Source organism: Lactuca sativa, chromosome 6 (genome assembly GCF_002870075.4).
Source record: "Lactuca sativa cultivar Salinas chromosome 6, Lsat_Salinas_v11, whole genome shotgun sequence".
Lineage (NCBI taxonomy): Eukaryota > Viridiplantae > Streptophyta > Magnoliopsida > Asterales > Asteraceae > Lactuca > Lactuca sativa.
This window is the reverse complement of record NC_056628.2, coordinates 16,707,481-16,721,802: the sequence shown is the minus strand read 5'-3', so window position 1 is coordinate 16,721,802 and position 14,322 is coordinate 16,707,481. Positions and strand designations below refer to the sequence as shown.

The window sequence follows — 14,322 nt, the reverse complement described above, 5'->3', positions numbered from 1 at the left end:
TAACAAGAAGCAAGCAACATTATTTATTATTTGGTATTATTATTGCATGTCTAATGAAATTTTGTAAGGTGTAACAACAAGATGTTGATTAAAATTCTTTTCCTTCATACCAACTTTTCCCAGTTGAAAAGATGAAGCATGATTGATGTGATCATAGCTAGATTTATCTTCACAATCAATAATGCAAGACACCGAGTTATCACCACATGATTTACTTAAGGCCATATCATTATCATTAGATGAATTTTCCCCCTTCATTACCTCACTTCTTGAGTATATATCGCCTCCTTTCACAGAAAAGTGAGGAACATCAACTCCAAGAGCCTTATAAGCTGAAAAAGCAGCAGCCCTTGCTTCATCAGCTTTTTCAAGGACAATTTTGCGGGCCCCATTCATTATCTTTTTAGCCACTCCCAGTTGAATAAGCCTTTGCGCCAATTTATCTGAAGGTTCAAAAATGGCTTTAACAACTTCAGGTATGGATGCTTCAGCAATTGCTTGGGGTGTACGCAATCCAGCTTTATAAAGTGCCCTTGCTCTAAAACCCTACAAAACATTCATACAATCATATTAAAAAAACAAATAAAAAGTAATTTCAAATCAAACTTAGAAAAAAAAAAAAAAAAGTAAAAAGAATTCAAACCTTGACAAATGGAATGGTTGTAAGCTCAGCAATCTCAGCTTTTACACCAAATGAGACACGATTTTGGAACTTGGAAATCAAGTTTTCTAAATCATGCCAACCAAGTCTTTCACAAAAGACTGAAACCATAGATGCAAATCTTCCAGCATTTTCTTGCAATGATTGAACCATTCCACGTGCCACCTTGAAACCTTCACAAACCTCCATCACAGGTGCTTCCTTCATAATTCATATTCATTCAAAAACAGTGCAAAAAAGATGAATGAAAAATGAAAAAGAATCAAGATTCAAGATTGTGTTGAGAAGATGATTAGCAATTTAGCATTAGCAACCTGTATGAGTCTTGACAAGATGAGTGCAACATAGAATCTCTTACACACACGAAGCATTTGATCATCTGTAAGGATGTTATTGGTTGACACTGACACTGACACCCCAAGTCCTTTCAAATCATGCCTTGATCTTTCTGAAGTGCGAATTGTAGCTCCATGAGCCATTCTCCTCAAAAATGCTTCTTGCACTCCAACACGGTTTCCAACACACTGCAACAAGGACAAGGGCCCACCCATTATATAAATCTCACCCAAAAACACATTAAAAAAAATAAATAAATAAAAAAGACAACAAGCTTACTTGATCAAGAACAGGGAGTTGCAAGAATCTTTCATAGTATAATTCCCAATCTGGCTCAACATCAACATTAGTTGGTGTCACCAAGTATAACAAGTGCAAATCTGATGAGAGTACAAATCCTGCTCTCGCCCTTGAAAGGTCATCCAACACAATCTACAAACAATATATATAATATTTTTTAATTATTAGATATTAGAGTTAAATGTATATATTGTCAAAATGTGTTGCATACAAGTGACTCCTCAGGACAAAGAGAGCTGCCAAAAGAAGCAAGGCCAAGAGGTGTGGAACTGTATAACTTAGTATCTTCACTCCATTCAAGAAACTTTCTATGACAAAGCCACTTGAGAGAATCTTTTGCTGATTTTACAACATCTTCAAATGGTTGTGTTGAATTCAGAAGAGTGCATCTCACATATCGATGAATGTCATTAGCAGTTTGAACAATTCCACCAGCAACACCTTCCAAGATGGCATGTGTCATTCCATTCTTGTCTTCTGACAAACAAGAACGCAATGGTGGACACGACTCATGAATCACTTCCATAATTTTTTTCACTTCTTCAGGTTTGCATATTAACACCTAATTCCACAAACACACGAGTAAGCAGCAAGTAGTAACATGCTTGTAAATACAAAAAGTCAACATACACTTTCTCCTTTCGTATCGATTCCGGTGCGACCCGCCCGCCCGGACATTTGTCTGTATCTTGTCCCATCTAAAAAATCACGACCAATACGAGGTTGTCTGAAGATAACTCTTCTTGCAGGAAGATTCACTCCAGCTGCTAATGTTGATGTGGCAGTTAACACGCGTACTAAACCTTTACGATAACAGTTTTCAACAATTTCTCTTTCTTCAATCTGTAAGTAATAATCAGAAATGAAATTTCTCAAAAGCTTCAACATCTAACCTAAAGTAATAATGGGAAAAAGAGTGTATAGTATTAATATACATACTGTAAGACCAGCATGGTGATAGGCAACACCTGAAGAAAGTGTTTCAGATAATACAGGATCTAATCCTGCTGGAGACTTTTGCAATGCATCAATGGCAGAAGCAATATCAGGATATTCATTTTCACCATTAAGGGTATTCACAGAGAATTGCTTAAGGTACTTTGCAACATGCCTAGCAGTTGATTCACATCCTTTACGACTTGAACAAAAGATCAACACTGAATGACCCTCTTGGACAACCTAAATACAATATGCAATGTATAAAGTATAAACATTCAGGTTCATAACTTATAAGAATTTATATATATCAAACAATGTACCTCATTGCATAATTCTATGATATGATCAGGATCTTTACCACCAAGATCAGATCTTTTTGAGATTGTTTTGACAAGTTCCATCTTTTTGTTATAAACTGAGTTTCCAACTTTGATATACTCCTCAAGTGGAACAGGTCGGAAATCTGTCTGGTATAAAGCTGCCTGAAAAACTAATTTTATTTCAATAACAAGATATAAGCATTCAACCACTTAATAAGGTAGTGTTTTCAGATTCTTGATATGCATCATGACCAATGTTTTCTACAACTTACTTGAAGCCAATCAGCAACAGCACTGACATTGGGCAAGGTGGCACTCATCCCAACAATTTGAAGATCATGAGTGGGGTCACCAGCTCCATACCGAAGTTTTGTCAGCATAAGTTCCAAGAGATATCCCCTGTGCTGATCTCCAACCTGCCAAACAAAATGATTAAAAGAATGTATTCTTTGCATCATAATGTTCAAAGATACCAAATTCAAAGTACCATGTGAAGTTCATCAATAACTATGATCCCAACTTCTGACAAACGCCTCTCTTCCAGCAATCTGTTGAGTAGGGAATTTGCCTTCTCGATTGTGCAAACAGCTACAGAGGTATCTTTAGGAAGTGTGCCACCACTTTGGCTTCCATAATAACTACGAACACGTGCACCAATTGGTTCAAGTAAGGCTTCAAGATGTGCTGTCTGCATCACTTAAAGACAAATAATCAATACATATTACATATTTACATACAACTCTCAACAAATACAATGCACGAGTAAGGCAATAGTCCACCTTCTCTGTACAAATGGACACATAGGGAAGAACAAGAATTGCCACTTTTCTTGTTGACAGCATTCTACGTAACATCAGGATTTCTGCAACAAAACTTTTCCCAGCACTATGCCAGAAAAACAAATGGTTATGAAAAAGTGATTAAGTAGAAAAGATTTAGCACAAATCTTATGATAAGTACCTTGTAGATGCACAATACACAAGGTTCCTTTTTTGTAACACCCCATCCACTTGAAGGCAGTCCACCTGGAAAATGAAAATTGAATTGAACATTGGACATTAAACTTTGAAGTAAATGACTATAATATTAGGTGATTCAGGTTCTTGTTGTGTAACAGAGACAATCACCTTGTAATATTCCTTCATGGAGTAATAACATAAGCAGAAAAGGGTGAGATCAAAAGGACTAGAAAATTACCTGCCAAGGATACAGTTTTGATATACCCTTTCTCTTATATGTGTTGCATAACTCTGAAGGGAGCCAATTCCCAATATCCAAACAATCATTAGAAGTCACGCAGCTTGATGAGCTACTTTCTACACTTTTAAGAATGTTCACATTACAAGTTCTGATGTCTGTACTTGGTGTATTAGATGTTCTGTTATGATTAGGTTGATTCAATACATCATTTTCAGATCCTTTGGATTCTTCAACAACCTTTTCAGGAAGATCTTCATTATGATAGGACATATCATCAACCACCTGGATTGCCTCTTTCCAGAACGCGTCTCCTGGTGAAAAAATGGAGCTTCCACGCATTGACTGAGGAGTTTTTTCAGCTCCAACTTTGACTTCTGACAGGTTTGGTGTATTGCATGATGTCACATCAACAGCTTCCATAGATGTTCTAATGCATTTCCTCAAGCTCAATTCATGCACTGAATTGTTACCACCAACATTAGTCTGCAAGATAAAGAAACCACATTATTCAAAGAAAGTGTAGTGAAGCTGCAAAATAGTTGTTATGACATGGTCTACCTCTTTGGAATTGTAAGACAATTCTCCATATTTAGAGATATGGTCAGATGAACGAAAACTACTTAAAGGCCTCTTCTTCATCGATTTATCTTCCAAATCTAGCACAGATGGACTCCCCTGTCTTTTATTTGAAGAATTACACTGCAGACCTCCAACATGTTCATTTCTTAAAGAGGATTCTATCTCTGATATCAGGTTTCTTCTTACTTGATCTTGCCTATGACAACCATTTTCATTTTGTGAACACGCTAGATATCTGGATGAAGAAAGCTTATCCCTAGGAGACCCTTCAAATGAAAGTTTTGATTGTTGTTCAAGTTCAACTAACCCTGGTTTTAAAAGAGGTGATACAAACTTATGCTTCTTCTTTGAACAGTAGAACTGCACATAGTAATAAATTCAGCAACGCATGGCAAAAATTGGACGTTAGGGAAATACAAAGAAAAGTGTATTCTTCCTTTTTAATGTATACTAATATGCACATAAACTGAAATTGAAAAGCAGACAGCTTAAATAAGACAGCTCTGAATCATACTCAAAGTCCACTATATATAACTTATACAAACAGATGCCTCAAGAAAATGTGAATGTGTGTTATGTTCCTTGTATTGACATGATTATGTAACTAGTTAAATATAGAATGAAACTATAAGAAGAAAAAAGGTCACTGAGATGAAATGGTGTGCCAGGTGTACAAAAAATGTGAAACCAATACACGCAACTTTTTGCTTAATAAATATAACTATGTACAATACATGGAAAAAAATGTGTACTCGCGAGGTAGACAGATAGAGGCAAAACCAACAAAGTGCATACTTTGGTGTTGGTAAACAAAACCAGGCATCTTTAAGTTTAATATCAAACCTTTTGTCAAGTTCGCGGTTTTAGAAAAAGAAATACCAATTATGAAGTAAGCTGATTTCTTCTTTTACTTTTATGAACAGCTAATCAAAACTATTAAGTGACTATCTATACAACCCCCATTCTGCATAAGTAAAGCACACCAAGCTTTAGTTTCCATGGTTCTGTTACTTCTGTAGAACAGGGAAAAACCATGGTCGATAGATTCAGCTGCTGATATGGACTGGTGTGCTTCTGTTTGGAGATTCATGTTGTGTTGCATAGATAATTTTAAATTAATATGAGCATACTGCATACCAAGCTTAAAATTCTCAATATTCACTTACCAAAGAGCAATAAAGATAAGAGCAAATCTGAATAGCTCGCATTTTCAAAATTGGATGAAACAAAATCAATCTTCTAACAGGGCTATAAACTTTTTAACTTATGAAATTTAAATTACCCAGAAGATCCATTCTAAATTTAACCTAATTGCTGCGGATATTAGTTGTCGTTAGTGTGTTTGACTGCCATCGAATATTTCATAGAAAATATGGCTTTGGCGAGATTGACGATTGGGAGAGAGCGATTAAAACAAACCTGATCAACGCGGGAGCATGAGGCACCTGACGCCATTTTTGCAAGATTTTTGAGAGAAATTCAGGCGACTGAGCGTCTGAGCCCTAGTTCATTTGTATGCCATCATCGAACAGTTCAAATGATTCATTTGAATCTCAAATGAAGACCGCCAATTCTTGCATTGCTCCAGCCTCCAACTATCTCCGCGTTGCATTGTATAAAACTCCTTTTTTCTTTTTTTCTTTTTTTTCTTTCTTGGGTTAGGCCTCAAAAAGTTTGGTGGGACATCGATCATATGGGTCCGTCCGTTTTGGAGTATTTATTAAAAAATTAGGGGTGGGGATGGGATTGACAGCAAGTTTAACTTCGTTTTAATTTCAGAGGCAGAAACGGGGTGGCAGCCCCGTCCCGAAACCTCCATAGAGCCCCGTTAATAAATTATATATATATATATATATATATATATATATATATATATATATAATAAAACTATAACATGATTTTGAACTTTTAAAATTCAACAAAAAATTATGTTTTTAAGTTGTTAATATAATGTTTATAAGATGTCATGATTTTTTTATTTTTAATATGTAAAATTCTACTATAAATAGTTATTTGTTACCTAAAAAATATTTTTTAGCCAAATAACAGTTTTTTTAGCCCAAAAAAGGCAACCCAAAATCAATCGGAGGGCGGAGGAATGAGGGTGAGGGTGGGGGTATTAAGGGGTTTCGGGGTGGGGGCGTGGGTAGGAAGGATGGACATTTCGGGAGCGGGGGCAGGAGCAAGGAAACATGGAATTTTCGGGGGAGCGGGGGCGGGGGATGCACTCCCCGTCCCGTTTCCCCCCATTGACATCCCTATGTACAGTTTGGTGCATGGCACTCAACACAACACAACAAAACTAAATCAATTTTGTTTGCGTTTAGCAAAAAAAAAATGGAACTAGGGACTAAACTTCTAATTTTTTATTTTTTTTTGTCTCATCCAAAATGATGGAAGAAGGTAGGACAAGAAAATTAAAGACCAAAATACCCTCGTAGTCCATGTTCATAACGAATTAATGACCGATGAGGGTAATAAGGTTTTAATTTTGTCCACATTAGGTCCTTAAGGTTTTTTTTATACATATTACACCAACATGGTTGTTATAACCATTTAAAGAGGGTAATAAGGTTTTAATTTTGTCCGTATTAGGTCCTTAAGGTTTTTTTATAAATATTACACCAACATGGTTGTTATAACCGTTTAAAGAGAGTAATAATGTTTTGATTTTGTCAACATTAGGTCCCTAAGGTTTTTTTTATATATATTACACCAATATAGTTGTTATAAACGTTTAAAGAGAGTAATAAGGTTTTAATTTTATTCACATTAGGTCCCTATTTTAAATAGTTTTATTATTTCATCTAACTCTTTTACGATTTATATTACTATCTAGTTAGATGTCTTTATCATTTCATCTTCTCATTTTAGTTGTCCATTCACCACAACCAGTGGTTTCAATTGAAATGACCAGATATGTGTCACGTCATGACCATCTCTTTAGAACCATGCTTTTGACTATTCCCTTCCCTAAACTAATTCAATCCAAGAAATCGGTGTTCTAGTGGCTAACTGGAGATCTAAATTTGATGTTTTAAAAGCTTCACATAGCGAGTATCAGAGGTTAATTAATCAGAAAGCACTGTTTACATGTTTGCACAATAGTTGTCCATCCATATTATAACCTAGCCATATATATATATATATATATATATATATATATATATATATATATATATATATATATATATATATATATATATATATATATATATATATATGTGTGTGTGTGTGTGTGTGTGTGTGTGTGTTTGTTTCATTTTCTCTCTATCATTTCTCTCTTTTTTCAGCATGAATCCAAATGTTCAGAAAATAATAACGGAAGGTAACGACAACAATTCATCATTTGAGGATGATCTTATCCTCAATAATTTGTTACATGCATTGTCTCGTACTGCACAACTTATTTTTTTTTTAGAGTAATGCTAGTTCAAGTAACATTCAAAGGAGAAACACAATCCAAATAGATCGTTTAGAGGCTGAACGACTACTGATTTTTATGACAGTAAAGTCGAAAAAATAAAAAACCAAATCCAAAACATCAATATATGTAACAAAACCTAAGGGGAAAACTTTCAATCAGGTTTCAAATTTTATGTTTAGGGCTAAGCAGTTATCGCGGTCGAAAATATAATAGCGGTCACTGACCGCTATTTGAAATCGCGGTTCTCACGGCGATATGGCGGTGGTATAGCGTTTTTTATATGATGTACAATTTATATATATTAGAGTATTAGTCAGTGAATCATACTTTAAATTTCAACCAGATCCAGTTAATTAGTTAATCAGTAACTCATACTTCACATATCATATTTAGTTAATCATACTTCACATACCATAATTACTTAATTAGTTAATCATACTTCATAGACCGGTTACCAATGTCAACGTTAATCATATTTTAACACATTAAACAAGAAAACATAGGCAATGCTTACCATTTTGTCATACTACAACACAATCACAATTAGCAAATAAAATGATTAAGTAATTTGATATTTAACCATAATGTAGTATTTCAAGTCTTCAACACAATTAACAAGACAACACATACATGGTTTCAATGGATGTAATGACAATCCCAAAATCACAATATTATTCAATGGAATGACACAAAAGTTTTGTTTGGGCTAAGAAAAAACAATTTTATTCAATGGAATGACATAAAAAATGTTTTTTTTAATGTAAAATAGCCCAAAAGTGGACTTTATTCAAATAACGGTTATAGCGCCGCTATAGCGGTGACCATAATCGCGTTAAATAGCAGTAAATCGCGGCGTTAATAGCGCCACCGCTATTCTAAACCGCTATTTTGAAATAGCGTTTCTTTACCTCCGCTAACCGCTATAGCGCCGCTATAGCACCGCTATAGCGCCGCAATTGACTACATAGGTTTAGGGTTTGGAAAGAGATATATACAGTAAAGTCCTAATATTTTCATCGATTTGACAAGAAAGTCCTAAACTTTATTTTTATGACAGTAAAGTCCAAATTACCGGCAGTTTTTGAAACTTTTACCCTTTTTTCCCGGTTATCCGGTAATTAGGATTTTTTTGTCAAAAAAATAAAGTTTAGGACTTTCTTGTCAAATCGTCAATTAGGACTTTACTGTCAAAAAAATAAAGTTTAGGACTTTTTTGTCAAATCGTTGAAAATATTGGGATTTTAGTGTATATATAACTTTTTTTGGTTAGAAATTTAATGGTATGATACTCTTTAAGCATAAGAGTTATTGAAACTTTCACTAATCTGCTAGATCGTATTGAAATCCTTAACGTTTTGCTTCTTGTTAAATCGTTTTTTTTAATCTCAAGAAACCGACATTGAAAAAAATTGAGATAATCAAGAAAGAAAGAAAGAACTAGGGTAGTGTTGACTTTTTGCAACTCCAAAAATGGAGAAATAAGAAACAAAAAAAAAACGAAATTGCCATTCTTTCCTTTCTCCACATTCACACTCTTTTGACTAGACATGTGTTGTTTGTGTTTGTATAAAGCCAGGGCAATTTCGTTTTTTTAGGTTTCTAATTTCTCCATTTTTGAGACTGCAAAAAGCCAACACAACCCTGGTTCTTTCTTTCTTTCTTGATTATCTCAATTTTTTTCAATGTCTGTTTGTTGAGATTAAAAAAACGATTTATCAAGAAGCAAACGTAAAGGATTTCAATAGGATATAGCTGATTAGAGAAGGTTTCAATAACTCTTATGCTTAAAGAGTATCATACCATTAAATTTCTAACCAAAAAAATTATATATACACTAAAGTCCCAATATTTTCAATGATTTGACAAAAAAGTCCTAAACTTTATTTTTTTGACAGTAAAGTCCTAATTGACGATTTGACAAGAAAGTCCTAAACTTTATTTTGTTGACAAAAAAGTCCTAATTACCGGCTAACCGGGAAAAAAGGGTAAAAGTTTCAAAAACTGCCGGTAATTTGGACTTTACTGTCAAAAAAATAAAGTTTAGGACTTTCTTGTCAAATCGATGAAAATATTGGGACTTTACTGTATATATCCCTTTCCAAACCCTAAACATAAAATTTGAAACCTGATTGAAAGTTTTCCCCTTAGGTTTTGTTACATATATTGATGTTTTGGATTTGGTTTTTTATTGTTATATTTGTGTTTTAAAATAAGTTCTGGAATTCTTCTTTTGATGCTGATCTTTTTTTTTTTGAATAATTTATGCTTATTATTCACTAATCCTCTTCATTGTTTATTAGTAGAACTAGGAAATTCGAAATGTTGTGCATTAAACTCCTATTTTGTTTTAGTTCTTATTTTATTTTGAGTTGGTTTATAATTTTAAAATCAATTCGGTACTTGTTTTGATCTTCTTTTCTTTATCAGAAACCAGAAAAAGCATCGATGACACATATCAAAGTGGATCCACACTGCTTCATGTTGGACTGTCCAATATCCAACTGATCTTCTGGATAATCCGGATTCATATGGTTTTTGGCTCATCTAGATGCACCTAAAAAAACCAAGAGTTATCTTTAACAGAGCTAAGGAGTATATTAAAGACTATGAGGCTCAGGTATATCTATACTATTCTTACTACCATCATAGTCCTTTTCTTCATTGTTTAATTGTTTTCCTATTGTATATGTTAGTTTACGTGTATAAATATGACCAATAGAGCCTCAGTGACAGATTTTGTAGGGTGCAATTAGCTTATACCTTTTGTTGAATCACTTATGAATGTAGATTAGGTCCTACGTGCAATTTCTAACCCAAATAAATGAGGGATATGGGAAAGCTTGACTTTAGCTTAAGGTATCTTAACTATTTTCTGTTACAAACATTATCATTTCCATAAACAGGTGATGGTATTTTGGTAATCTCACTTTTAGATATATTTTTTATTTGTTTGACTAGACCCGGTGGAAGGGTTATAGACCTGAGGGAGACACCAGGGAAGCTATAGAGGGCTTAAGGTAGGGACATAATGTTGCAGATCATTTGATTTATGTATGTGAAGTTGTCAAAGCTGTTGCAAGGAAGCATGGGTTGATTGCTACTTTTATGCCAAAGTTATTTTTTAATTTAATTTAATTTTTAATTTTTTTTGATAAAAAATATAAGACCATGTTTGTTGCAAATTTCATGACTTTGACATGTTATGCTTATTTGTGGTGAATTTTGCTATGTATTAGATGAAATTGGGTTTGGTTCACATGTGCATATTAGTTTTTCTGAAAATAGACATAATGTATTTTTTGAATCTGATAGGTCCTCAAGACATGGAATGTCTAAATTTGGTGAAGAGTTTATGGATGGTGTTCTACATCATCTTCCTTCTGTTCTAGCTTTTACAACTCCAATCCCAAACATGTAATATGTTTTTTTTTCTATTGTTGATAATATGAAGAGTGTGTAAGAACATTAGGGTTGTTGCAAGAAATACCAACAAACATTTATTGATTTGTTTTTGTTAATTCTTATAGAATTCTACCTTTTTTTATTCACATTACTAAATTGTAAATTGTATTTCTTCTTGAATCCATGGTCTTGGCACACATCTCTCTCCCCCTGATCCTATTGGAAACTGGACAAGGCTTATAAGACTGTGAGTATATTACCTTGCTTTTTCTTGTTCCTAGTTTTATAAATCTTTTCCATTTTCCAAATATTTATGGTTTTTTATTTTAATAAAATCATTTATCGTGTAGTGATTGGCAAGGAACATCGATGGAGAGACCTATTCTTTCTACAATATCTCTGTTGACAAACTTACAAGAATTGTGAGCCAGACTTTGTGCCAAAAAATTTAACTAATTTTTCATCCACTAATGAAACTTACTTTAATTTTGCATTTTGGTTTTCAGGAGGATAACTGATTTGACTGGACCAAGTACAACCTTTCCCCAATCCACAAAATCTAACACTGATGGTTAAATTGTAAGTTGATTTCATGGTTGTGTTATAGAAAGGGGGAGAATTTTAGTTATTAACTTCATACAGAAAATTGACATTACTTTTTTAATTAATTTTCTGCAGGTACTTGAGACATTGCTTGCTTATAGGTTCAATACCTGAGTACATAGTACATATGTGTGGCATGAAAAACCTGTGAGTCATATAAGCACACCAATCTAAATTCAAGCAGATTTTTTTGCTAAATATGGAATTTTAAAGAAATATTTAATCATACTTCTAAATTTATCTTAACCATCTTTTTTGCAGAGACCTAAGCTTCAACAAGTTGACTGGTATGGTACCCGATTCAATTGGAAGGCTGAGTTTTGACTATGTGTATGTAACTACCTAATTAGAAGATTTGATCAAATTGCCTGCATATTTTCATTTTTCAGTTAAATTTAAAATATAATATTTTTAATAAATTCAGGTTTTTTTAATAACAACTCGATATCTCTAGACATCCCCATATGGGCATTCACTTTCAATAATAGAAAGATGTTAGTGATTCCCCTTCGTCAATCAACATTACTTCATGTATTTATATATGGTTACAATATCATTATATATATATATATATATATATATATATATATATATATATATATATATATATATATATATATAGTGAACAAAATATGATACTGCGAATGGTTATTTTTAGTTTATCCTATACAATGAACAAAAGTTTATATTGCTTTAAATGTTATATTTTTCTAACTGAAGTTGGCATTTCATGCTCATTTCTACAGGTCACTCAGATCCTGCAAAGTTAGAATTAAAAGTTCATGATGCTCAACAGTTATCTACCGATGAGCTACAGAAACGTCAAATGGAAATCAAGGTTAGAAGCTGAGGTATATACGACGTGCTAACTTACTGATTAGAATGAAATAATTAAAGAAACTGAAAGTGTTGTGAATCAATTATGCATTGTACTAGGTTCTTGGTGGTCTATGTTGTGCTTTGATGCATCCATATACTTGTGTACATGACAGTGACACATGTACATTAACGAATTAATATGCATCCTATTTGTATATTGTATATGACATTTGTGTATGACATAGGGTTACACTGTGTTATTACCATAATTAGGTACACCTCTATGTACAGGTGATTAGTAGTGAATAGATGGTATGCTTGATTTGATAAATGATTTTGAATCAGGTAGGTTAAAATCCTGATGTTGCACAGCAAAAAGTTTGCAAGTGCAAACCATTTTATAATTTGTGAGCTTTTATTTACATTCAGATATGCACAAACTCAGAGGTCTTGCTTCAGTTATTCGGGAACTTAGTAACCCAGATCCTTGAATAAGGGTGGCTTGTGCATGGATTGTTGGTAAAGCCAGTCAAAACAATCCTGTAGTTCAGAAACAGGTAAGTTAAAATTCATTTGTTTGTTAGCTTCAAAGTCATAGGAGTTCAACATGGAATTAAAATCGTTGTATATGTGTAAAATTTAGGTCCTTGAACTTGGAGCATTGCCAAAGCTAATGACAATGGTGAAATCTAGTGTGTTAGAGGAAGAAGCCATAAAAGCGTTGTATGTTGTTTCAACGATTATTAGAAACAACCTAAATGGCCTGAAATTGTTCTATTTCGAAGGCGGCGACCTAATGCTAAAGGTAACGCATGTGGAAGTTGACAAATCAAAGTCTTTTCTAATTTAAAACTTGTTTTCTAGGGCATTTTGAGCAACGCCACTGCTGATGTTAGATTACGCAGGAGATCAGTGTCACTTGTAGCTGATATGGCTGAATATCAGTTAGAATATACTAGCAAATGGGATGTTCCTTTTTTCTGCAATTGTGCACTGGTGAGGCTGCTGATTGATTTGACAGCATCAGGTAACCTTGATCTCTACGAGAAGTTTAATATGTTTATAATTGTATTGGGTCCAATCTTGAATTGGGAGGTTCCTTTTCTCTACTAAAATCATCCCTTCAAATCTTGAATTGGGTGTTCATTAATTTCCTCAGACCCGCTAAAAACCTCAAGAAAGACGGGTCATGGGCATTGGTTACGGGTCCTACAGATGGTATTGGTAAAGCCTTTGCCTTCCAACTGGCCAGTAAAGGACTAAATTTGGTTCTTGTGGGTCGGAATCTTGCTAAACTAAACGATGTTTCAGATTCAATCCGAACTAAATTCAAACAAACCCAAATCAAAGTTGTTGTGGTTGATTTTAGTTGTGATTTAGATCATGGGATTGGGAGGATTAAGGAAACAGTTGCTGGTATAGATGTTAGGGTTTTGATAAATAACGTTGGGGTTTGTTATCCTTATGCTAGATTTTTTCATGAAGTCGATGATAAGTTGATGTTTAATTTTATTAAGGTTAATGTTGAAGGGACGACTAAAGTTACAAATGTCGTCTTGACTGGAATGATCAAGAGAAAGAAAGGAGCTATTGTTAAGTGAAGGAACACTTATATATAACTTACTGGATTAAGGGCTTGTTTCTTTCTACTTAGTATTTCTTACTGGTTGTAAACAAGCCTTTCATCTCACATTTGAGTTTATAGGAATCAACAATCACTGTGAAACTTCTAGTGT

General features: G+C 33.8%; 2 protein-coding genes across 4 annotated transcripts; one reads left to right on the top strand and one right to left on the bottom strand.

Annotated features, from left to right (window-relative positions):
• Positions 1-6,154, bottom strand: LOC111913055 (helicase and polymerase-containing protein TEBICHI). 3 transcript variants are annotated; one of them, XM_023908783.3, is made up of 16 exons: positions 5,755-6,153; positions 4,643-4,695; positions 4,315-4,531; positions 3,754-4,239; positions 3,517-3,581; positions 3,336-3,441; positions 3,044-3,244; positions 2,829-2,972; positions 2,557-2,718; positions 2,237-2,476; positions 1,928-2,140; positions 1,509-1,859; positions 1,277-1,429; positions 976-1,185; positions 644-862; positions 1-546 (listed from the first exon to the last, which is right to left on the bottom strand). In XM_023908783.3, the coding sequence occupies exons 1-16, from the start codon at positions 5,788-5,790 to the stop codon at positions 40-42; spliced, it is 3,363 nt and encodes a 1,120-aa protein (XP_023764551.1). In that variant the 5' UTR covers positions 5,791-6,153; the 3' UTR covers positions 1-39. The 3 variants fall into 3 exon arrangements, with proteins under 3 accessions (XP_023764551.1, XP_023764550.1, XP_023764552.1); XM_023908782.3 differs by having other exon boundaries at positions 4,315-4,695; positions 5,755-6,154; XM_023908784.3 differs by having other exon boundaries at positions 4,315-4,643; positions 5,755-6,152.
• Positions 6,155-10,310: 4,156 nt separating this feature from the next.
• On the top strand, positions 10,311-14,187 carry LOC111913074 (uncharacterized). Its single transcript, XM_042896037.2, has 15 exons — positions 10,311-10,379; positions 10,666-10,671; positions 10,721-10,779; positions 11,075-11,176; positions 11,515-11,586; positions 11,843-11,914; positions 12,029-12,054; positions 12,192-12,261; positions 12,488-12,605; positions 12,704-12,767; positions 12,832-12,877; positions 13,083-13,143; positions 13,230-13,391; positions 13,451-13,613; positions 13,682-14,187. The coding sequence occupies exons 1-15, from the start codon at positions 10,311-10,313 to the stop codon at positions 14,185-14,187; spliced, it is 1,596 nt and encodes a 531-aa protein (XP_042751971.2).
• Positions 14,188-14,322: the final 135 nt, after the last annotated feature.

Coding starts and splice junctions, on each gene's coding strand:
- LOC111913055 (XM_023908782.3), bottom strand. CDS start 5,790: ATGGCGTCAGGTGCCTCATGCTCCCGCGTTGATCAG. Junction 3,245..3,335: donor TGTCCATTTGTACAGAGAAG/GTGGACTATTGC, acceptor TAAGTGATGCAG/ACAGCACATCTTGAAGCCTT. Junction 547..643: donor CAACCATTCCATTTGTCAAG/GTTTGAATTCTT, acceptor AATGTTTTGTAG/GGTTTTAGAGCAAGGGCACT.
- LOC111913074 (XM_042896037.2), top strand. CDS start 10,311: ATGCACCTAAAAAAACCAAGAGTTATCTTTAACAGAGCTAAGGAGTAT. Junction 11,587..11,842: donor TTGACAAACTTACAAGAATT/GTGAGCCAGACT, acceptor AATTTTCTGCAG/GTACTTGAGACATTGCTTGC. Junction 12,262..12,487: donor ACTTTCAATAATAGAAAGAT/GTTAGTGATTCC, acceptor TTCTAACTGAAG/TTGGCATTTCATGCTCATTT.